The 24,308-nt window shown below is 38.1% G+C and overlaps 1 protein-coding gene across 1 annotated transcript in view; it reads right to left on the bottom strand.

Moving 5' to 3' along the window:
* Window positions 1-24,308, bottom strand: part of Tbc1d15 (TBC1 domain family member 15) — a 51,826-nt gene that overhangs the window by 15,283 nt on the left and 12,235 nt on the right. Inside the window, exons 2-11 of the mRNA XM_027392394.2 lie at window positions 21,551-21,649; window positions 20,477-20,551; window positions 16,265-16,403; window positions 10,884-11,094; window positions 6,427-6,529; window positions 4,628-4,825; window positions 3,855-3,983; window positions 3,275-3,378; window positions 2,150-2,244; window positions 402-518 (exon numbers count right to left, since the gene is read on the bottom strand). Of these exons, the coding sequence (XP_027248195.1) occupies window positions 402-518; window positions 2,150-2,244; window positions 3,275-3,378; window positions 3,855-3,983; window positions 4,628-4,825; window positions 6,427-6,529; window positions 10,884-11,094; window positions 16,265-16,403; window positions 20,477-20,551; window positions 21,551-21,649 (1,270 nt within the window). The remainder of the gene's footprint in view (window positions 1-401; window positions 519-2,149; window positions 2,245-3,274; window positions 3,379-3,854; window positions 3,984-4,627; window positions 4,826-6,426; window positions 6,530-10,883; window positions 11,095-16,264; window positions 16,404-20,476; window positions 20,552-21,550; window positions 21,650-24,308) is intronic.

Genomic DNA, 24,308 nt, shown 5'->3' with positions numbered 1-24,308 from the left:
CTGTCTGTTGAACTAATAAGCACCTGTTGAGCTTGAAATACGTCACCATCTTCACCCATACCCCTCGTTTTTTTTTTTTTTTTTTTTTTTTTTAACACAGCAAGGCCAAACATCCAACCTTACAAATAAGTAGTTTCATCAAAAGAAATGGAGCAAGCTACTGCAAAATCCCTAAAACTATTTCAGCTAATACAGTAGAGTCCTGAAGGTATTACTACAATTCTCTCAAAAAATTAAAGTAATTCCACAGTGCTTCTTGTGGCTTGCTGTGGCAACCTAGGGCTCTCCTTTGGAGTCATAGCTTTATAGACTTCTTACCATTTCCAAACCAGCTAATAAATTTAAATTCTAAAATAAACACACGGAAGTCTTTATTTAAATCAAAACCTTACAGAACTCACCTAAATCAAAATCATACATACAGTAGGTCATCAAAATGTCGTGAAGCAAAATCAGTCCTGGGTTATCTTGGCCTTCATAAAACTTGTTTGTTCGATCCGTTCTGTTAACATCTTTTTCTAAAGAAAATCACACATTTCTAAAAACAGATTCTTACATAAAGTATTTATCTAACAAGCATAAAATTTCTTATTAATTTCACTTCTCCACAAGCTTTAATTACTGGAAGAAAAAGTTCCCAGAGATCTGACTCTCATTAAGTTGTCCTCTGACCTCCACACATACAATGTGGCACATAAGCATGCACGCACACGTGTGTGCACACGCACACCCCAGCCTACGTGGGGATTCAGTCTCACCTCCCCTCGCCCCCACCATGATGAATGAGCTTCTCTGACAGAGACTAAGGCCAGCCAGTCTTCCTATGCATGAGCTCCATCACCAAACATTCAGGGCCTAGTACAAACAAACAAGCCTAGAAGACCTGTCGCCTCTGCTCTGCCCCTCTCCCCAGGGAGCTGCAGGATGCACACTGCAGCTTCAAGTGTCCACACAAACCTCCTGCTGTTTGTTAGTCTCTGACCTCCAGCAGCCATGGCCTCTCATCTGGACCTTAGTAGCTTCCCCCAAAGGTCTTCCTTATACTTCATCTGTTCCTCTAACACTATTCTGCAGGCATCAGCCAAGTGTGCTGTAAGCCATAACTCTGGTCATGTTACTATTCTGCTGAAAAGCTTCTGAGTAACTGGCCAATACTGAGCACCTGGTTTCTCAAGTCAAGAAAATACGTCTTCCACTCAAGATTCAATACACCAAAATTCTTGTACATTCTATCAACATGGGTCCTCTAACTCTGCACTACCATCTCTTGCTTAGACTTTAATCTCCTAACTAGCTTCCTTAATCCTACTTGTGTCTTAGACAACTTTCTTTTTCCTATTACAACTTGATAGGATCCATTTTCACATAGCAGGAAAAAAAAGAAAAAAAAAAAACAGTTAAAATATAAACATGCTCTTACAATTCTCCAATAGCTTTTCATCATACTTAAATCCATCTTCTTCACATAATCCACAAAACCTACATCCTCCAATGCAGAGATGTGCATGAATACATTTTGCACATGTACATGGAGGTTATGAGTGTGCATGACCCCCAAAAGTCAATCTTAAGTGTCTGTTACCACTGCTCCACCCAACTCCTTTTGAAACAGTGTTTTTCACTGAACCCAGGTCTCATTAAATGGTGAGACTAGCTGACCAATAAGCCCCAGTCATCCACCTATCTTACCTACATCGTGTGTGTTTGTGTGTGTGTGCTTGTGTGTAAGGAGGGAGGGAGGGAAAGAAGGAGGGAGAGAGGGAGAAAGAGAGAGAGAAAGAGAGAGAAGTATATATTAAAAGCTATATAATCCAAAGCCAATTACCCATAATGAGCTCCAACTAGCAGATACAAAATTCTTATTTTCTTTTTTGGTCATCTAGTTTCTAATTTTTCAATAAGTGAAACCTCACTTTCATAGGGGATACAAAAATGATAAATCTTTTAAAATAAGCAAATAATCTTTTTCTTAATTCACATTATGAAATGAAAGTATATCAGTACTTAAACACGCAAAGGATGAATTTCCAGGCCTGCTAGACTAACAACATGCCCATGTACTTCCCAATTCAGATTTGAGCCCCATGTATTTTGCTTCTTTAATCTTATCAAAGTCTCTTGTAATTCAAAAGTTACTAAGCAAACGGACCGATCAGACTTCTGTAATCTCTCAACCTAGAGTTCCTCTTCTCCTGCTCCTCGCTGACAGACTTCCACTGTAGTTTCATCCTGAAGTACTCATCCCTGTGGAGACAATACACACCAACAATGCCACTGAGACTCATGGGATAATACTGTTTGCTGGAGTTCTCTATTCACAGTATACCAGAGTATTTATGACATTAGTAGTATCTAGTTTATAAATGTTACAGTGAAATGTTTGGTTAGACATATGTGAAAACAGAGGAAATGAATGGGATAAACCCTGCTAGAATTTTCAGTACACTTTAAGAGAAAACAATTCTTAAATGATTTCTAAACATATTCCACTTATTAAATATTTTAGCCATTAAAGCTTTTGAATAATTATAAATAAGAATTCAAGTAACTTTTTAAACCCAACTTTAAAACTTTGTTTTCCTACCATTTTCCTGGAAAACTTGTTAATAAAAGACATAAGAAAGGCTTTGGACATGCACGTAATGGCTGAATGGATTCAAATCAAAGGCTGCACTAAAAACTGGACACAAAGACACCTGGGGAAGCTGGATGGTGGTGGTGCACGCCTTTAATCCCAGAACTTGGGAGGCAGAGGCAGGCGGATCTCTGTGAGTTTGAGGCCAGCCTAGTATACTGAGCAAGTTCCAGGACAGGCTACAAATGCAGTGAAACCCTGTCTCAAAAAAAAAAAAAAAAAGAACAAAAACAAAAGGAAGGAAGGAAGGTAACTTAAAGCTAACATACATATATATATATATATATATATATATATATATATGTATATATATGTATATATATATATATATATATATTTGAATGTTTATCTACATAGTTGTCTTTAAATATCCAAAGGCTGATATATAGTTAGCACAGGAAGCTAGGACAACAATTCTACCATATTTTTACATTTTTACAAGCATGGCTCTAATAAGATCCTTCTAAACAAGTGTTTCTGGTATGAATAATTACATTCCTTCTGATATTTAAATTGAAATGATGAAATCTAATTGTTCTACTACTTCCTGGTCTATTCCAAATCCTTACATAAACTTAATTTGTATGGTTAGGTTACTTCAATTTCTCTGATAAACATACAAAAGCATAATTTACTTACGTTTTTTGTTTTTGTAATTGTGTTCTTTCCTCTTTGGTACTATCCCAAGGAAAATAACCCAGAAGAAATTTCCATGCTTGCTTTCTTAATGAATGACTAAGACCCTGAAGAAAGAATTCATATTAATCACAGTTTAAAAAGGAAAAAAAGAATATCCTAAGTTTACAGAACTTGAATATAAATGGAAACTTAATATTTAAATGTTATACCCCAAAATAATTCAATGAATAACATCTTGTTTCCTATTCCCTGACCCTGAGGATGAAAGCAGTTGCCAGACAAGAGTACAGTAGACTTGACTGTGGGCAGTCAAGTTGCTGCACAAGCCCAACCTTACTGAAGAACGCCCTGTTGTGAGCCTCTTCATGTAACTTACAAAAGTATCTTCTCCTAGACTTATGAACAATCCAAACTGGGGGGGGGGGGTACGGACACACAGGACACTGTAAGCACCCCACTCTTCTACTGAATACAGAAACTTTATATCTTTCATTAAAGAAATGAGAGTCAATTCTTTCTGCACAGGAGGTCACAAACAAACCAACAGAAAATTGATACATGAGGATCAGAGCTACAGTACCCCTCTGAAGATCCTCTGCTTCATGTTCTCCACGTTCAAGAGTCTTCCTTCAGAGTCAACACTCTTGGTCCATTCTTCCAGGGACACAGGCTCTCTCCTTTGAACAACAGGTCGCTCTCCCAAATCAATCTGAAACAGGAAGAGAAATAACAGTGCTTCTCACACACCTGTAAGGTGAAATCGAGGCATATATAACAACTCCTGAGCACTGCTTCTCAAGCATGAGCTCTAATGCTACTAGTATCTTTCCTGGCTCTCCAGTGTGAAGTTAATGAGCTTTATTAGCCAACATTACACACATTTCCCCTCCTATGACACAGCAATAACTGGAATACAAGTTCAGAGATTCCATAGGCTAGAAGTGTTTGTTGTTAAAAAGGTTCTGCCACAGATTTTCAATTACATGAGTAAAAGCATGTGACATCAATTCTATGGAAGCCTAGAATCAAATGTTATATTATTAGAAGAGATGCAATGTATAATTATTCCACTAACCACAATCTAAAATAGCTTTTCTTCCAAACTGAAGCTTGCAGTTCTCAAAATTGATTCATGATTCATTAGTTCCACTTGGCAACTTCTACAGTTTTTAGTCAATTAATAGATGCTGGTAATTTAAAAATACTATTTAAAGATAAAGCCTTTAATTAAGTTCTACAACTTAGAAATTTATAATTTTGTAATTATAAGCAAGCCTAGGATTATAGCAAACTCAGTATGCAGAATACATTCTCCTATTAAAATGTTAGTAGCTACTTAAAATCTCCACTTACTCTTGTAATGACTTCAAATCCCGGCTCTTCTTGCTGATTTATCTTTAGACCTGGAATGGCATCACTAAGAAAATCCGCCATTTCTGAAGGTGGTCGTTGATTTGTAGAGGGATCACTTCCTCTCAAACTATCAAAAATGTAGTTTGTAACTTTGGAAAATCCTACCATAGTTGCTGTATAAGGATCCTTTTTAATTTTCTAAGTAGTAGAAAGAAACATTAGCATTATTGATTAAAATAAGGAGCAAATCCATCCTAAAAGTGGCAAACAGGCAAAGCTTTAAAGAGGGAAATCAGAGCTAAAACAGAGTACTCTATGATTAACTTTTTTTTTTTTCCTCTAGAAAGAAAAATTTAAACTTAAACCATTTTGGTTAAAATTGCATAATAAATGGAAAGTTAATGCTACTGATTGAATTGCAGATCAACAAATGCTTTGCAGGCTTCATTCAATCTGCATACAGAAATGTACACAGTGCTTACTTTCCAGTGGTGAATGGCCCACAACAGCTTTCTTCTGTCTAGCAGTCCTGCCTTCACAAAAAAAATACACATTGTATTTCTTAAGTGTGCACTACCGAACTAACACAAAACGTGATAAACTTAAATGCTCAATTTATTTAGATAAGAGCTTATATTTTAATCTAATCAGATTAGCTGCAAACTCACGTCAAGAATCATTTCTTGTAGGGCAGAACTGTCCTGCAAACAGCAAAAGTCTTTCCATGACTAATCCTAGGATTATTTCTAAAGTCAAAAGTGGCTGCTAGTTTACATTTACTAAAAAGTTACTTATGTTATTTTAAGGAGTGATGAACCTGCTCATCCTGCTCCTTTCTAAGGTCTCCACTTCACATTGTGAATCGTTACATTCCCAAGTCAAGAAAAGTGCTAGAGACCAATGAGCAAGCACTCAAGCACGTGCCAGTGAAGAAGGGAGTGAAAACCGTCAGGGACCGCACAGATAGCACATGTTCAGTGCACGGTTTGGGCCGAAAGCAAGACCATACCTAAACTATTTAGAGGAGCAAGATACATTTTAATAACCTACTGAGATGGGAAACTGTTGGGAGCCAAATCTCAGGGCTGGGCATGAGATCATAGGCCATTCTTATCTGGCCACATAGTTATATATTAACCTTTACATAGCAGCTCCTGAAACAACTTGACCCAGTCCTCCATGCACAGGCTCAGTCACCTAGGCAACCCTTCCTAGACCTCTTACTCATGAACTCTTTACCCTGCCAAACATCCTCTTTGTGGCTTCCTAACATCTTGCCTATACCAACACCTGGTGTACAAACAACCCATTTTGTCCCTCCCCATATCCTGACTATATAAGCTAGCCTGAGAAAAGTAAAGTTTGCCACTTGATCAGAATCCTGTCTTGTGGTTGTTCTATCTGCATCTCTTGTCCCCATTCCCTATCCCTGACTCTCTTGCCCCAGGTTGATGTCCTGCAGGTCTGGACAGGAAGTTAAGTCCAGATCACTTTTTTTTTTCTAAACTAATCATTAGTTTGAAATAGCTTACTCTGTGATCCTTCAGGTAAATGAAAAGCTTATTAAAATCTGTTGCCCTACTTAAGCATTGTGATAAAACAGAGACCTGGCTTAAGAATAATTATGGGTCATGGGAATATCCAGAGTTTCATATTACGCTGTAAGATTACATAGCACAGTGTCATAAAGATCACACACATACTTCTGCTTATTTTGTGCTCTGAGTAGGTCAGCGATGAGAATACAAAGGACAGAATCCAAATGATAAATAAAAGATTTAAGGACTAGAAAAGCATACTTGTATTAAGCCATATGCTGGTTCATCAAGAAGATTTTCAAAAGACTGTGAAAGACTCTTATTCTGACAATTGACAAGAAGTGTTCTATTATCTTGTGGTGACCTGTAATTAAAAAGGGGGTTTTAGAAAATACTACAATACTTCAATTATCTCCTCAATAATTACTATTGCATAATTTTTCTAACAAAAAAAGTCTAGCTCTAGACATTTCCTAGTAACCTATCAGCAAATACCTAGTACTATAAGCTTGAAAACTTCATAAAATATGAAATGTTAAATTTTAAAATGTAATATAACAAATATATTTTTTTATATTTTTATTTGTGAAAACACCAATGTGTTTATGTTGCAATAAAACTGAATTCTTGGATTGATTTTACAATAGGAAACTCTACAGTATATATGTTATTGCCATCATATAAACAGATGAAACCAAACTGTAGGGTTCAAGCATATAATATGTACAAAATAGAAAATATGTATTTTGAAACAGTTTCCAAATTTGTTCCACAGCTTGTTAGTATACAATACAAAATGTTTAAAAATACAAAACATCAAGGTTCTCTGGTAATGATGTTAGCCATTAATAATAAATGCATACATACAATAGTATTTAAAATGATATATATCTATACACTTTCAGTGACTATGCTTTTAGTTTTCTTATTAAAGCTCCAGGAACAGTTATCTTTCCACACTTCTTAGTAGCCAGAGAATAAACAGTGTGCTTTCCAAACAAGACATTGAATTCCACAGAATCAAACAAAAGAACCACTCTTTATTCTATTGTTTTAAAACTCAGTAAGTCAGTTGTAATTAATCTATAAATGTTCTATGTTTAAAATAAAAACTATGTCTTCTGCTGCAATACACCTCTAGTGCACTGCAAATGTCTGAGATAAGATCTTTAATAACAGTTATCTCAATTCTAACCTAACAGAATGAGGCAGTAATGGTAAAGGGGATATGAAATCCAAAACAGGATCTCTTTTCCTTACATGGTCACAAACACTGTATCTGTATAGACAACAGGAGCTAATAAATTCTTGGCTTTCAAAAAAAGGAAAAAAAGCTGAGGGACAATCAAAGCATTACCATTTTCAATGTTTTTCTGGAATTAGGATGGGTGTTTAAAATACAGAGCTAAGGATTCTCTTCTCAAAAGTCATGAGTACAATAGGCCAACTTTTAAATGAGCACCAAAAAGCAGGTAGTGCAGGAATTGTATTTTCTAGCACAACACTGCTGGTGCTGGAGTGATTTTGTTCCTAACATCAAGTTTGTAGAGTGAATTCTAATTGGTCTTAATAAAGACCCAGAGTCAGATATTGGGTTAAATGCTCAAAGGCCAGAAAAGTAAAGGAGCCAGACACTAACATTCTTACCACAAAGAAATCCTAAGACCAAAAAAGGTTAAACTCCTGTCTCTACAAATCCAAATCCTCAGACTGAATGGACACCAGCCTTATATTCCTATTCCACCTCCTAGTGCTGGGATTAAAGGAGTGTGCCTCCTAAGTACAGGGAACAAAGGCATGAGACCCAAGTGCTAGGATTAAAAATGTGTGACACCACTGCCACCACTAGTGGCTAGCTCCGCCCTGCCTATGCTGTAGAAATGGAACAAAATATACATTCTTCAGCCGTTAGGGCTCAGCCAACTCTACAATGCATTTCCAACAAGCAGCAGAAATCTTTCACTTTTATATCGCACACTGCTGGTTATTGGAGCTACCTTCTTGGAGGAAAGCTACCAAGAAATTTAAGGCTCAAATGCCCTCAAACCACTCAAAAGTACAGTAGACAAGGGACAGAATACTACTGAGCAACTTCACTGGAAAAAGGACTGGTTTTCAGAACATGTTTAAAACTGCCAAGTTATCACACACTGATTTAATCTCAAAGAATGTATTCTGGGAAGTTGATCTCTCATGATAACATTATTCAAGATTTGAAAATTCAATGGAACAGTAAAATGAGCTTTAAAATGATGCTAGCACCAGCAACTCCACCACTACCTGCTAAAAGTTTAAGGAAAAAAAATCACAATATTAAATATATCACCCAAAAATTCTGAAGCACTTCACAGCTGGACAATGTTTACACATAGAGATGATCCAGTAGCTACATTATGTTATTTGAGAATGTCCAATAAATGTTTATGGCTAAAGAAATACATAAACTAGCACTACAATCAACGTCAACCAAGACTATGAACTTAAATTAAAAAAAAAAAAAAAAAAAAACATTGCAAAAGCTCTCCAGCTATCTCTCCAGACAGCTCATCCCTTAAGTTCACTGGCTACTCTTCTAGAGGGTCTGGATTTGATTCCCAGCATCCAAATGGCAGCTAACAAGAGTCTGCAACTCCATTCTAGGAGATGTGATGTCCTCTTCTGGCCTCTACAAACACCAGACATATATGTGATACACATACATACATACAGGCAAAACACGTTAAAAAATAAATAACTGTGTTTAAATCCATGTTATAGAATATTCACAATAACAAAACCTTATACATAAACTAATCTATCTTCCTGCCTCTGCCTCCTGAGTGCTGGGATTAAAGGCATGTGCCACCACTACTCAGTTTATAAATTTTTATACTGGTAACTATTTGGAGAATCTTTTTTCCTGCTACTTGTATTCATTGTGTAATTTCTGGCAAGCTATAATGTAGTTGATGCAATGCATAATTTGTGACAGAAAGGCAAACAGAGGGCATTTCTTTCTATCCTGGAATAGAGAAAGACCTAATCACATTTCAGACTATTCACAAAGTGTAAAAGGACCCTCTGTTAGGGGAAGCGGCTGAGGTTAGAGATTAAGCCTTTTAAATAAGCATTTCTAACTACCTTCTCCATCAACAAAGGCCACAGCTTGGTAGATGATAATTTTAACAACTGCAACTGTGGTTACTGAAAAGAGAATGGCTGCACAAACCGGATGTTTAAACATCCGGTTGCAGTGGTAGAGCTGTTTGGGTAGGTTTAGGAGGTGTGGCCTTGCTATATAGGAAGTTAAGTTACTGAGAGGAGGCTATGAGGTTTCAAAAGCCTCATGTCATTCTCAAGTGTACTCTCTGCTTGGTGCTTTAAGTTCAAGATGTGAACACTCAGCTTCCTGCTCCATAGAGCTCAGCTACTATGGACTCCAAACCCTCTATAATTGTAAGCCAAAAAAAAAAAAAAAAAAAAAAAAAGATTCTAGGTGCTGCCTTAGGCATGGTGTTTTGTCACAATAGAAAAATAACTAGCACAGCAACCAACAGAAGAGCAAAGCACAGTCTTTGTCCTCTTGGCTGGCATTTCTCTTGACTCCATCACTGAAAGTTACCATCACTCTTACATGTGTACATCTCATTCCACCATCTCCTCTCCTTGGTTGGCTCCATTTTTCACAGAGTTTCAATTACTACTACCTCAAAAGACCATACCGTGTGTTCTTACAATACCAAATCTGTTTCATTCAGTGTTTATTATAACTGACATTCGACATTTATTTAAATGATGGTGGTGTGGTAACTGACTGTAAACATGGCAGTATGTTGAATCATACAGGAGGCAAACCTCTGGGCATGGCAGAGGGGTTATCTAGATTAGTTTAACTGAGGTGGGAAGAGCCATCTTAAATGTGGGCAGAGCCTGCATGGGCTGGGGTACTGACCTGAAGAAGGAGGGAAGCAGCTGAGCTAAGTCCCCATCCCATCTTTCTGACAGATGCAATATTACCAGTGCTCAAGCTTTGGCTACCATGACTTCTCCATGTGGTTCACTACACCTCAACTAAGAGCCACCATAAACCCCTCCTTCCTCCCAAAGCTGCTTTTGTCTGGGAGTCTGTCACAGAAGTGATGAAGTGCACAAAGCACATCTCTCTACAAAGTTATGAAGGCTGGAGCCATGCTTCTTTTGCACAACAATAAGTAACTGTAACATAAAAAATGTAAAAAGCTAACAAATACATAAAAAGGTTTAGGTTCAAAATACTAAAATGGTATTCAGTCACTAATGCAAAACACAAGGCACAGAAAGTGAAGATGCTGATGCTCAGTGACAAGCACAAATAGCTTGTCGGGATTGATGCCATAACCCTGTTCCAGTACATAAAAAAAACTTAGAGCCAGGAGTTAGTGGCACACGCCTTTAATCCCAGCACTCTGTAGATCAGGCTGGCCTCAAACTCACAGAGATCCACCTGCCACTGTCTCTTCAGTGCTGGGATTAAAGGCATGAGCCACACACCCCCCAAAAAATGCCTGGCAGTGGTGGCGCACGCCTTTAATCCCAGCACACAGGAGGCAGAGGCAGGCAGATCTCTATGAGTTTGAGACCAGTGTGGTCTACAAGATCGAGTTCCAGGACAGGCCTCCAAAGCCACAGAGAAACCCTGTCTCAAAAACCAGAAAAAAAAAAAAAAAAAAAGAAAGAAAAGAAAAGAACTTGGTACTTACTCACACAATACCACATATTTTTCGAGAGACTCAATCAGTAGTTTGCTATCTCCTTGATGAAAGTGCAGAGCAGGGAGGATGACGTCATCCTTTAGACAGAACACCAAGTACGACCAGCCCATACCCTCTTTGCTTTGCTTGATTGATTTCAGGTCTGCCAAACTGAACAGGAACGACCATTTGCTTTTCCCATTTCTATGGCTTGGAGCATCTTAAACAAGAAAGTGGGGCAAAATATTTTTGTTCGTCTTTTTAAAAAGGCGTCAACAATGCTCTTCACATTTACCTAACAGCTGCTTTCAACCCAAGGCTGCACCATGCCACTCAGATCACTACAGCCTCTTCCTGTGCTTAATGAGGACACCTTGTACAGCCTGCCCACCTGCCTCTATCCATGGAAAGCTTCAACTACAGGCATGTGCCACAGGCCCAGTTTATCTGGTGCTAAGGATTAAACTCACTGCACTGTGCCTGCTAGACAAGCACTCTACCAGTTAAACCACATAACCAGTCCTCTACTAAACTAAGAATGCAATTATACAAAACACAAAGTCTTCTGAACGTGTGTTACATTTGCAGAAAATGAAACCTTAGGCCCATGGGCATTTCTCAAAAACTGTTAACAAGCAACTTAAAGATTACTTTAAAAAAATTTTAAACTATTTAAAAAGCATTTTCTTTCAGGAAGTATTTTCTACTACTTAAAAGCAGTATTTCCTACTACTTAAAATTTCTATTGTAAAATGTTACTTTGCTTTCATAATTTAACAAACATGTCTCTGAAATGTAAAAGAAAAACAATATACTTTTTAAAATGTTATTTCATAAGATAAATTGTAGTCTTATTATTCAAGACCATTATGAATTCCATCCCACTTATCATACACCAAATAATGCTTATAAAACTTGTTCAAAAGAGATTGGTGCTGACCTGCATACATGTCACCTTCCTGTGTAAACAGACATTACAGTATCACTTGAAAACTGCTATAGAAGGCTACATGACTATCTGCATACACTGACCTGTGTAACACAATAAATAAAAGACCCAGAGACAGATATTGGGGTTCAAGCTCCAAGCTGAAGATTAGAGAAACAAAGCAGCCAGTCATTAGCTCTTATCTCTACCTCAGACTGAAAGGTGATCCTGTCTCCACCAAACCTCAGACTAATCCTAGACTGCTGTGCTCGACTCACCATGGCTGCTGACTGCTGAAGACCCTATATTTTATATCTCTAGTGCTGGGATTAAAGGAGTGAGCTCTGTTACTCTTTTAGATTCAATCTGTGTAGCCTTAGGTGGCCTTGAACTCAGAGAGATCCATCTGCCTTTGTCTCCTGAGTCCTGAAATTAAAGGTGTGTAACACAACTGTCTGATTTCTATAGCTTGAGGCTGACTGCTTTTTGAATCCTTAAGCAAACTTTAATAAAAAATAATGCATCACCACAGACCTATTATCACCTCCATACTGGTTTGAATAGTGAACTTATACCTAAGCTGACATAAGATTAAGTGCCACACCCATGTGCTGTGTATTTCAATAGCACAAAGCTCAGAACAGCACAAGCTCATAGGAGAGTGAGGATACCTCTAAGAATTCCAACTTACCCCCATCTGTCATCTGTGCGTACACACCAGAACTGCCTAGGAAAAGGTACATGCTACCAGATTATTTGCAAAATCTAAAATATTTTCATAGAAAAACAGTAATGATGAATTAGATACACAATCAAAGAAAAATAAAAACTAAGCCCTATCCCAAAGAATAAGACAGACTTTGAAGACCCCCTATGGAAGGCCTCACCCTCCTTTGGGAGCAGAAGGGTATGTGACAGGTAGGATGTTAGTTGGGGGGGGGAGGGGGGCAAAGGAGGAGGGGAGGGAGAGGGACCTGTGAATGACATGTAAAATAATTTTCTTTCTAATAAAAAGAAAAACACATACAATTGTATCAATTGCATTAAAGCTGCAATTAAACCTTATGAAGCTTATGTAATACATGCAGTTTGCATTTTAAAAGCAAACAGATTTACCCTTGATGAAAGAGATGACTTAAAAAAGGTGCCTCACACATTTCCCCTTTTAAAGCTGACAAAGATGATAACTATTACAAGTTAATAATTCTACAAGTCTTTCCATTAAAATACAAGCTTAAAGAGAATATGGACTTAATACAAAATATTTAAAATATTACATAAAAATATGTAGGAAATTCAACTCTTAGAAATTATTTCCTTAGGCCAGGCATGGCAGCACACACCTTTTCAGAGGCAGGTGTATCTGAAGAGTTTGATACCAGCAAGGTCTAAACAGCAAGTTCCAGGAAAGCCAGGGTGAAGGGTGGGGGTTCCAAAGGAGGTGGGGGTGGGAGAGGGAGATGAAGAGGGGCGAAAAAAGAGAGAAACCCTATCTCAAGAGATAAAAATAAGGGGAAGGGGCAGAACAGAAGCTTTGTTTCCAGATACTCTCCAGTACTAGAGAAGTGGCTACAACACATGAGGTAATCGAAAGCATGCTCAATAAATGCAAGAAAAGTCAGACACCACATCAACATATAGCAGTCTGCATGTACATCTGCAATCAACAGCTAACTTGATAGAAATGATTACAAAAGAAAACTTGAGAGAAGCCGAGACTTAATTTGAAATGCCTTTCTCTTTAAAGGTTAAATAACACAAAGCAAACAAACATTAGTTCCAATGATCATGTTAACTACCTCGAACACATTAAGATGGGAAAGTAAAGAGTCAAAAAGTTCTAGCCAGAACATGAAAATTTGTTTTTCTGGAATTAAACAGTTTCAAAACACTGTTAACTGTTACAAAAGCAAAGTACTTGAAGTAGAACAATAAATGGTCTTAAGAAATCCCAAGCCAGGTATTGGTGGCGCACACCTTTAATCCCAGGGCTTGGGAGGCAGAGGCAGATGAACCTCTGTGAGTTTAAGGCCAGCCTGGTCTCCAGAGCCAGTTCCAGGACACAAAAACAAAGAAATCCCAAGTTAAATGAGCTCGATAAACCACTTTTAAAGGTGTGCCATAATTTTCCTTTATAAATCATGGGGGGGAAGCACAAAGTAAAAAATGTAAAAGCTAAGTGTGAAATGAGTAAAATAAAAATCTCTAGAAGCACTTATATAAAATATTAAAATACTCCCAAGAAATTCAATTTCTTAGAAATTATTTCTTAGCCCAGCAGTGGTGGCACACACCTTTAATCCCAGCAGATTTCTGTTAGTTCGAGGCCAGACTTGTCTACAGAGCAAGTTCCAGGACAGGCTTGAAAAGCTACAGAGAAACCTCATCTTGAAAAACAAAATAAAACACACATACAAAAAAAAGAAACTGAAAAAAGAAAAAACAGGCAAAAAGAAATTATTTCTTTAGACAGGCATGGTGGCACACATCTTTCATCTCAGCACTGGGAAGGCAGAGGCAGGCAGATCTGATAGTGCCAGACCAGCCAGGGATACATAATGAGACCCTAGATAAAGATGGAAGAAGAAAAGAAAGGAAAAGAAGGTATTTCCTTAGGAAAAGACCAGGGGAAAGGAGGTGAAAGCACACACAGGGATAAAAGTGTCATAAGAAACTCAGTTTGCATAATTGAATGCATTGATAAAAGTTATTTCCCTAACGTTTCACGACTGTAAAACAAAGCCTCCTCACTCCATAAGCCACTATGAACAAATCACAACAGTGGTTTTTGGCTCAGCTACAGAGCTACCAATTCTCAACCTGGACCACACATTAATACCACCTAAAGACCTTCTGGAAAACACTGCTGCCCCAGCTCAAGTCTGACTTTATTTTTATAAACTAATCTTCCCAAAATCTTAAAGAGATCTTTATTACCAGATTGTGTGTCTCATCTATGTAATACTTAGAGCATTCTGCAAACTTGCTCATTCTCATGGCCTGCCATTATTCATTTCAAGACTTTAACAGCATTAAGCAACAAGAGCAAAAGCATTTCTCATGCACCAATCACAACCATAAAGAAGTCAATCATCATCTTATAGGCCAATTTCAAAAATCTCTGACCCTTCACACTGATCCTGGGGAGACCCTCTCCTTGCATTAAAATTCAATGCCTAAATGTCTTCCCTTATCTCCCCATCCCCCCAAAAACCTACCTGCCTGGGTATTATATACCTAGTAGCAAAGCTTATAAGATACTATTTACTACTCCATTGCAATTATTTCCTAGAATTGATTAAGAATGAAGTGTACCTTCTGTATATAAGAATGATTCCACAGGTCACACATTAAAATCTACTTTAATTATCAATAGTGTTGTATACAACAGCATGTAAACAATACATGCTACAAAAATGTTGCTATCCTATTGAGTGAATAAAGATGGATTTTTAAATTCAGGCCAAAATCATTAAAAAAAGAAAATATTCTTTTATTACAAATCACAAAGGAATCAATACTATAAAACAAGAAATACCTGACATTATAAGTATTTCTATACTCAACTTTTTAACAAGTGATCACAAATAATTTGATCATATCACATATAAACTAGTTAGATTATATTTAGTACAATACATGAATTCTAAGGAATATGTGCTATTTTCTGATGTGAACTAGCATGTACAATATCAAACTGTTATCTTGGCTCTATCTACAGTCACTACACAATAGATACAAATATACAAAGCGGAATAGTTACTGAACATATATGCAGAAGACTGAAATGAGCTACAAAAAAGTCACAATACTAAAGTCATCACAGTAAAGTTTAGTAGTATACTCCATCTCCCCCTGGTGCCTCAGGATGAAATAACATGATTTTGAAAACACTCAGAAAAGCATGTATAGAGTGCTGTTTTGTTTTTGAGACAGGGTCTTGCCACACTGTCCAGGCTAACCTGAAACTAATGATGGAGCCAGGTTGCCCTTGAACTCAGGATCCTCCTGCTTCAGGTTCTCACTGCTGAGCTCAGGTGTACACTTACTTCACTCAGGATTTATCACAGTTACTTTTTTAAGTGTTCATTTTACTATTCGTAACTAAAAAATAGAACAAGTATCTTTAAATCCTCTTTTGAAGTTACAGCAACAAAATAACCAGAAAATATAAACAGGAAAAAATTAGTTATACATACATACTGAAGTGTAAGATCATCCTTCCTGACTGAGAACACTAAAGCATTTCTTTGCATTTCTGTTCAGTTTAAGATTGCAATGATTTGCAAGGTAGTGGTGGCACACACCTTTAACCCCATCACTCGGGAGGCAGAGGCAGGTGATCTCTGAGTTTGAGGCCAGCCTGGTCTACAAGAGGGAGTGCTAGGACAGCCTCCAAAGGCACACAGAGAAAGCCTGTCTCTCAAAAAAAAAAAAAAAAAAAAAAAAAAAAGATTCATACCTCCATTGGTATGTGGTTTCTTTTTAAATGACACTGTATTAACCATGTCCCACTCTGCTTCATAACTGGTCTGGTGTTCTGATCCTCGATGAGCTCTTTCTTTTGGGGCCTGGGTCCACTCTACAACTGAGCTGGAATCCTGAAACAGTAACATAAATATTTAAGACTGAAGCTAGTCCATGCCAGTGTGTAATATCTTAGCCCCTGTAAAATGGCATCCAAAAGCTGCAGCAGACAGCAAGAATGCCAGCTTCCCCTTGCTTATCTTTATCACTCTCTTTGCAGTTAAAGATGCCAAAAAAATATGTTCAAAAGCCAACTCAGGCTTCTGTAGGGTTCGGCTTTCAAACCAAGTTTCACCTCAATTCTTCATTGTCCTGTTTTGCATGGAGTTGTGATGTCTAAAAGTACAGCAGCCATTTTACTAAAAGAAAGGAAAGCAAAAGGCAAAAAGCCACCAATTTCCAGACTTTAAGATTTATGGAAAAATAAAATAACTATAGTGATTTACTTGAGTCAAAACTTACATATTTTCTGACAATAAAAATTAGCTAAAAGCAACATATCTAAGACTTACAGCTCTACAGAACATTTGCTTTTAAACAGTAAAACCAAACATGTATTTCTTTACAAAGGACAATATACATAAGTTAAAGTGAGACAGAGTCTAACCATCACAAGCAAAAGAGAAATACCCAGACAACAAAACTATCCATTTCATGCAAAACAGAAAAGCAAACAAATGGGAGCTGGTGAGATGCAAGAGTATGTAAAAAGGCTTTTGCTGCCAAGCCTGGCAATTTGAGTTCAATTCCCAAAATGTGCATGATGAAAGAAGAGAACTTATTCCCACAGGTTCTCCTCTGACCTCCACATGCATCTGCAAGTAGACAGACACACACAGACACACAGTAATGAAATGTAAAAAAGTAAGAAAATAAACACACGGCATGAACAAGGAAGTCAAAGACTAGAAAGAAGCCTCAATGGTTAAGAGTGCTTGTTCTTTCAGAGGGACCAGGGTTCCCATTCCCAGCATCTACCTGTCAGCTCACACATCTGTTAACTCCAGTTCCACAGTGAACCAATCCTCTTCTCAACTCCCTGAGTACCAGGTATACATGTGGTACACAGACATACATGCCAACAAAACACCCATACACATAAAAGAGCAAAATACTGAAATAAAATAATTTCCAACTTCAGGAGAGATAAGGAAAAGTCAAAAATAAGATTTTATTTTTGTCCTTTTTGTTTGTTTTTGTTTTTCGAGACAGGGTTTCTCTGTGTAGCTTTGGAGCCTATCCTGGCACTCGCTCTGGAGACCAGGCTGGCCTCGAACTCACAGAGATCCACCTGCCTCTGCCTCCCAAGTGCTGAGATTAAAAGTGTACACCACCAACGCCCGGTAATTTTTGTCCTATTTTTAAAAGACAGTTTCAAATATAAAAAAGTTTGAGAAAATGGACTGTCTTACATTGCTGGCAATAGTGTTTCCTAGTTCTGACTGCAGGAGGGCAACTTAGCTGAACTTTTAAAAGTTAAAACATATATCAATAGAAGAGAAAGTAATTAAGGGGTGGCCAATTAAATACTGGACTAGAACTAAAGGTTGATACATATTCAAATTTACTTATAATTTGTAGTCATGTGTAACAATGACTTTTAAGTAAACAGCCATCATATATATGACAAAGACTCCATAAGATTTGAATGGAACTGGAAAACTACTGTTATTCAACAGCTTAGCAGCAGTCTAATACTGTGTTACAGGCAGTGCTCTGATGCATGTGATAATGCCAGTGTACATAAACCTACCACATGCAGCTAGTCACAGAAAGCATAGCACAATAAACTATGGGTATATCTGTGACAATGAAAACAGCTATGTGCACTGCTTACACGTTTATATACTATGCATACTCTAATGACAAAGATAGTCTACTTACACTGAGTTTTTATACTATATTATATGATATAGCACTATACTGTGTCACACCAGTTTCATCATCCATACACTGGTATCATGTCTCTTGATCACATCAAGAGGACATATCAGATGACTGATGTGTATCATCTAGGTTTGTGTCCATATCTATCCTATGATGTTCCCACAAAGTGCTATTGCCTAAGAAGACATTTATGAGTTGTCCCCATATTAAAGAAAAGCATGGCTATTTATTAAACACATAAACATAAATGCAACAAGTTACAAAACTGTGTATAAAAGAACAAATGTAGCTTACAAATTAACACACATAAGTGTTCTACCACAGATAAAAGTCTAGAAGATCCACTAACCAGAGTGGAGGAAGGAAAAGGTTCTGAGCCAGTAAATAACTCTATGTTGAAAAAGACTCATACATGTCCAGTGTAACTTTTGTTAGAGGGGGAGAAGGAAGTAGCTAGGAGAAGGATGAAACCACTGAGTCACAAGGATTAACGGCAGCCAACTAAAAAGAAGGGGACCATATGAAGCTACAATTAGAGTGGTTTTCTTCTTCCAGGTTCGACCTCAAATGTCATTTTCAGAGAGCTATCTTTGAGGCTTTGTTTGGTTGCCTTTTAGTTTTCTTTCCCTATGTGGTCCAGGCTGGCCTTGAACTCAGAGATGCTTCTGCCTCAGCCTCCTATTATAGGCACACTACTAAGCCCAGTTCAGAAAGCTCTTTTGATTCATCCAACAACCCCATATTTCCCCCACTGCCATCTCTCTGACCATAGCCTGGTAATGAGGAGGGGTAAGAACCACTCTCAGAATTACCCCACCCACACCTCTTCTCAACGTTGGCCTTCCCCTACAAACGAACAGGCTCAGAAATGGCAGATCATGTTTTTTAAAAAATTAGAGACATTAGGATAAAGTCTAAGCTATAAATAGGAGAATTGGTGGAGAGAGGACTTGTACTACTCTTACAGAAGACCCAGGTTCAGCACCCACATTGGATAGTTACCAACACTTGTAACTCTAAGTTCAAAGGATCTGACACCCTCTTCTGCCTCCAGTCATTGCACGCATGTAGTACATGCACAGACAAGCAGGCACACTTACATACATACACACATACACATACACACACAAATAAAATTTAAAATTTTTAATAAGTAGAAAAATTAACTCCAGAAGACTAAAATTTTTTTGTTTCATACTTTTTAAAACTTTGTGTAAGTGTGCCATGACTGTTATGTACAACTACTGTCACATATGGAAGCAAGAGAACAACTTTTGTGAGCCAGTTCTCTTCTCCCACATGTAGGTTTCAGGTGGTCAGGCTTGGCAGGAAGTGCCCTTACCTATGGAGCTATCTTGCCAGCCCTATGGCTAAAGGTCTATTCATTAGAAGATTTAACACAGAGTGTCTATGGACTATGAGAAACCAGGTGCATTGAGGAAAAGAGGCTTAACTGGAAGTCCATGTAGATAATAACGGTAGCAAGACTCCCAGGTCTCTTGTTCAATTCAGTTGTCCAAACACTAACATCCCAGCTTGACTTTTCTGGGCAGGGATCTATAACTTCTGTTCTGATAAAGTAAGGTAGCTCCATGAAAGATAATAGGAACTGACATTAGGGATTCCCACCTGAGAACAGACTAGCTATACACAAAGAGAAGAATCTCACTATTAGCAGGCCTAGCCATAATGAAAAGGAGCATAATCTCATGGATAATCTCAATGGGGCACCTGCTATTAATAGGAGGCCAACAGTACAGAACCCTCCAAGACAAGTGTCTAAATAAAAGACAGAGTCCAAATAAAACACAGAGGGCTAACAAAGGAGTCATGCAAACAGATTGTACAAAATTAAAAATAAAGATCATTTTTATGTTGGGTGTGGTGGCAAGAAGCCTGTAATCCTAGTGCTTGAGAGGCAGAAGCAAAAGGCCTAAGCAAGTTCAAAACAAGCCTGGTGGTCTACCTAGAAAATTCTATGGTAACTAGAGAAGATATCAGGGTAGGGGATCTTAAAAGATGGAGAGGAGAGGGAAAAATACATGTGACTGGCAAACAGAAAAAGAGACTACCGTGGGGAACAAAAAGTCCCAGCACAAAAGGGAGAGGGTGATGTGGAGGGCATTAGGACAGTGTGGTAAACAAGACACATGAATGCCTACATGCTTGCTTACACACACACACACACACACACACACACACACACACACACACACACACACAGAAAACACACAGCATTCTTAGTGTATTTTTTACATACCTTTCCAGCATACAGAATACTAGAAGAATCTAATGTGTCATCCAATGGTCTCCAGTCCACTATTACTTCAGCATCCTACATAAAGAAATCATGAAATATATTTACAATTCATCAATATAACTTGAGCATCCTGAAGAAAGAAACCATGAATTACATTTAGAATTTATCAATATATTATGGGGGTTTTTTGTTTGTTTGTTTGTTTTTGATATTTCAAGACAGGGTTTCTCTATGGCTTTGGAGGCTGTCCTGGAACTAGCTCTTGTAAACCAGGTTGGTCTTGAACTCAGAGATCCGCCTGCCTCTGCTTCCCGAGTGCTGGGATTAAAGGTGTGCGCCACCACCGCCCAGCAATATATTATGTTCTTAATCCATTTTTATTTCTAAATGCAAAATAAAATTTTAGGCCCTTAAATGTTAGTATTTTACACATGCTGACATTACCATTATTTAATAATTGTTATGGAAACTTATTTCTAATTATTTTTATTATAAAAAATTTGTATTAGCCGGCGTTGGTGACACACACCTTTAATCCCAGTACTCAGGAAGCAGAGGTAGGCGGAGCTCTATGAGTTAGAGGCCAGCCTGGTCTACAGAGCGAGTGTCAGGATAGGCTCCAAAGCTACACAGAGAAACCCTGTCTGGAAAAAACAAAACAAAACAAAAAAATTTCTATTACTATGTCTACATACCTCCCTACTCTTCCCTCCCCGCCCCCCCTTTTTTTTTAGTGAAACAGGATCTCTCTGGGGTCCTGGCTGTCTTAGAACTCAGTATTACAGACCAGGCTGGCCTTAAAATCACTAAGATCCACCTGCTTCTGCCTCCCAAATGCTGGGTTGGATTAAAGGTGTGCACCAACATGCCCACCTTTACATACACATTTAAAACATTTCATGATATTTATTGGTGTACCTAAGGTATTTTGTTTCTAACATTATTTCGATGTCAAATTTACAACCACTGTTCAAATACAGTGTCTTACATGTGACGTTCAGACTCTCCTTCAGAATCCCAAAGAGAACCACTGTCATAAACTACTGTTAAATAAGTCATTTACCAGAAACTTACCTTTTCTAAAACACGTAATATTCCTGAAATTAAGTTGTCTTGGTCATTGACCTTTCCGCAAGATGAGTGAATATATACCCCTTCTTGTTCATATATAATCTGGAAGAGCAAAACCAAGATTATAATTACACTTTTTCTCCTTTTTTTTTTTTTGTGTGTGTGTGTGTGTACATGCACTCACGCACATATCTTCTCTCCATTCTCAGAACCGATCCACTGCTCTCTAACACAGGTTCATCTCACTTGGATGCTCACATCTGAACTCATGCTGGCATGACAAGTACTTTACTAAACGAGCACCAGCTCTAGCCATACTTTTATCTCAACATTTCTTAAAAATACCTGAGATGCTTTCTTTTTCACTTTTTAAATTTTTTATGTGTATGGATGTTTTGCTTGCATGTGTGTCTGTGTACCATTTGCATAGCTGGTACCTGTGGAAGCTACAAGATGGCATCAGATCCCCCTGGAATTGGGGTTGCAGACAATTGTGAACCATGTACATGCTGGGAATTCAACCTGAGTTCTCCAGAAGAGCAGCTCTTAACTGCTGAGCCATCTCTCCAGTCCCCAAAGTGTTTTCTTATAATACCTGTTGCAGGTCTGATTACCTCAAATACAAATATACCACAGGATGATTGGGACAAGAAGTATGTCAGATTCCTGAATACTCATGCATTCCTTTGTGTTTTATATATATGTACCATATACACAGCCTGCAGATAATGTCATAGATTTGCATCTTGACCTGCTCCCAGACAGGGGAAGTCAGGGTATACAACTTGGAGTGTCACCTCCAAGCACTGAAAACATTTTAGATTTGGAGACATTTTAGATTCTGGAGTTTCAGATTAGGAATGTTCAACCATACAGACTTAAGGAAACTACAAACATAGATAAATTAGAAGGAAATTTGTTTCAATACACATGATTTTTGTTTTTCAGATTGGTAAAAAAAAAATCACAGTCTTATCTAAAAATATGTAAATTCACCCATATGTAGTCTGGAACTGAGGTAACACCAGTGATACAGTGCTTGCCTAGTGAGCACAAAACCCTCGGTTCTATTTCCAACCATCAAGACTAATAACACCAATATTTTAAAAATTTAAGTGAACATTTAGTTCAAACTGAAAATCCATGTGAAAATATCCTAAAGAATCAACAATGAAATACAGGGAACAGGTACTTTCTATGTATTCCTATAGTGCCATATTCTTATAAAAGATCATGTTGGTACTCTTTTATAACACAGGGAACGGTGTGGGAATTTTAAAGAGTATTTCCAGGCCTTACCACTGCCCCATCTCCAGTGATCACACAGATCTTCCCCTCAAACTCACCCCCCATACAAACACACCCATAGCTTTGTCCCAGCCCCCAACTCCAGCAGACACTAACTGGAAACCCACAGGCCACTCTGATCATAGAAGCAAATAGGCTAACTGCAGATCTTCACCCTCCATTCCTACAAATCCAATCCAGCTCCCAAATAAATCACTCACGGAGGCTTATTCTTAGGAATGCACAGCCTTAGCTTGGCTTGTTTCTTGCCAGCTTTTCTTAACTTATCCCATTTATCTTTTGCCTTTCAGCTTTTCCTTTTCTATTCCTATATCCCCTTCCTTCCTTCTTACTTACTCTGTGTCTTGCTGTGTGGCTGTGTGGCTGGTCCCTGACATCCTCCTTCCCTTATTCTCGTGTTGCTCCTCTCTTCCTCAGTTCTACTTCTATATATATTCTCTGCCTATCCTTGTTCCTGCCTCACTATTGGCTGTTCAGCTCTTATATTAGGCCATCAAATGTTTTAAACAGACCAAAAAAAGTAAAAATACAAAAAAAAAAAATCACAGCTTCACAGAGTTAAACAAATGTAGCATAAAAGTCACACACCTAAAAATAATATTCTATCACACCAGCTCTGTAGCAGACCTTCTGCTATGGCCTGTCCTCTATGCCCCATTCCCAGGGCACTAAGCAGATCCTGGTGGAACACCCTGCTCTCTTTCCTTCCTGTGGGCCCCCTCAACACCATTCCCAGTCCATTCCCATTCCTCAGCTCCCAATACCCAGAAACACATTTTACCTGGAACACCCAATGGTCATACCCATCAGGACCTGAGAAGAATTTCCCACCAGGCAACACAAAGCCACCACACTCTTTAAGAACCAGAGAGGAAACAGAAACAAAGGAACAAAACACACCAACAAAGACAAGACTGATATCAATACCTAGAACTAAAATTTTCCCAATCCCAGATGCCTATATGCCAACAAAACCACAATCAGTAACAGCTAAGGCAATGTCTCCAACAGAGCCCAGCAACCCTACCAAAACAGTCCCTGAGAATTCCAACGTAGCTGAAGCACAAGGAAAAAAAAAAAAAAAAAAACCTTAAAACAGCTTTTATGACTATGATGGAGGTCCTTAAAGAGGAAATAAATCCCTTAAAGAAATCTATGAAGGGGCTGGAGAGATGGCTCAGAGGTTAAGAGTGCCGACTGCTCTTCCAGAGGTCCTGAGTTCAATTCCCAACAACTACGTGGTGTCTCACAACCATCCATTATGAGATCTGGTGCCCTCTTCTGGTGTGCAGATATACATGGAAGCAGAATGTTGTATACATATTAAATAAATAAAATATTTAAAAAAGAAATCTATGAAAACACAAATAATGGAAAGAAATGAATAAAACAGTTCAGGATGTGAATGTGGAAACAGAATCAATAAAGAAAACCCAACTGAAGGAAATCTGGA

This window comes from Cricetulus griseus (assembly GCF_003668045.3).
Source record: "Cricetulus griseus strain 17A/GY chromosome 1 unlocalized genomic scaffold, alternate assembly CriGri-PICRH-1.0 chr1_0, whole genome shotgun sequence".
Lineage (NCBI taxonomy): Eukaryota > Metazoa > Chordata > Mammalia > Rodentia > Cricetidae > Cricetulus > Cricetulus griseus.
Note: the sequence above shows the minus strand (reverse complement) of the source record. Positions and strands in the feature narration are given on the sequence as shown.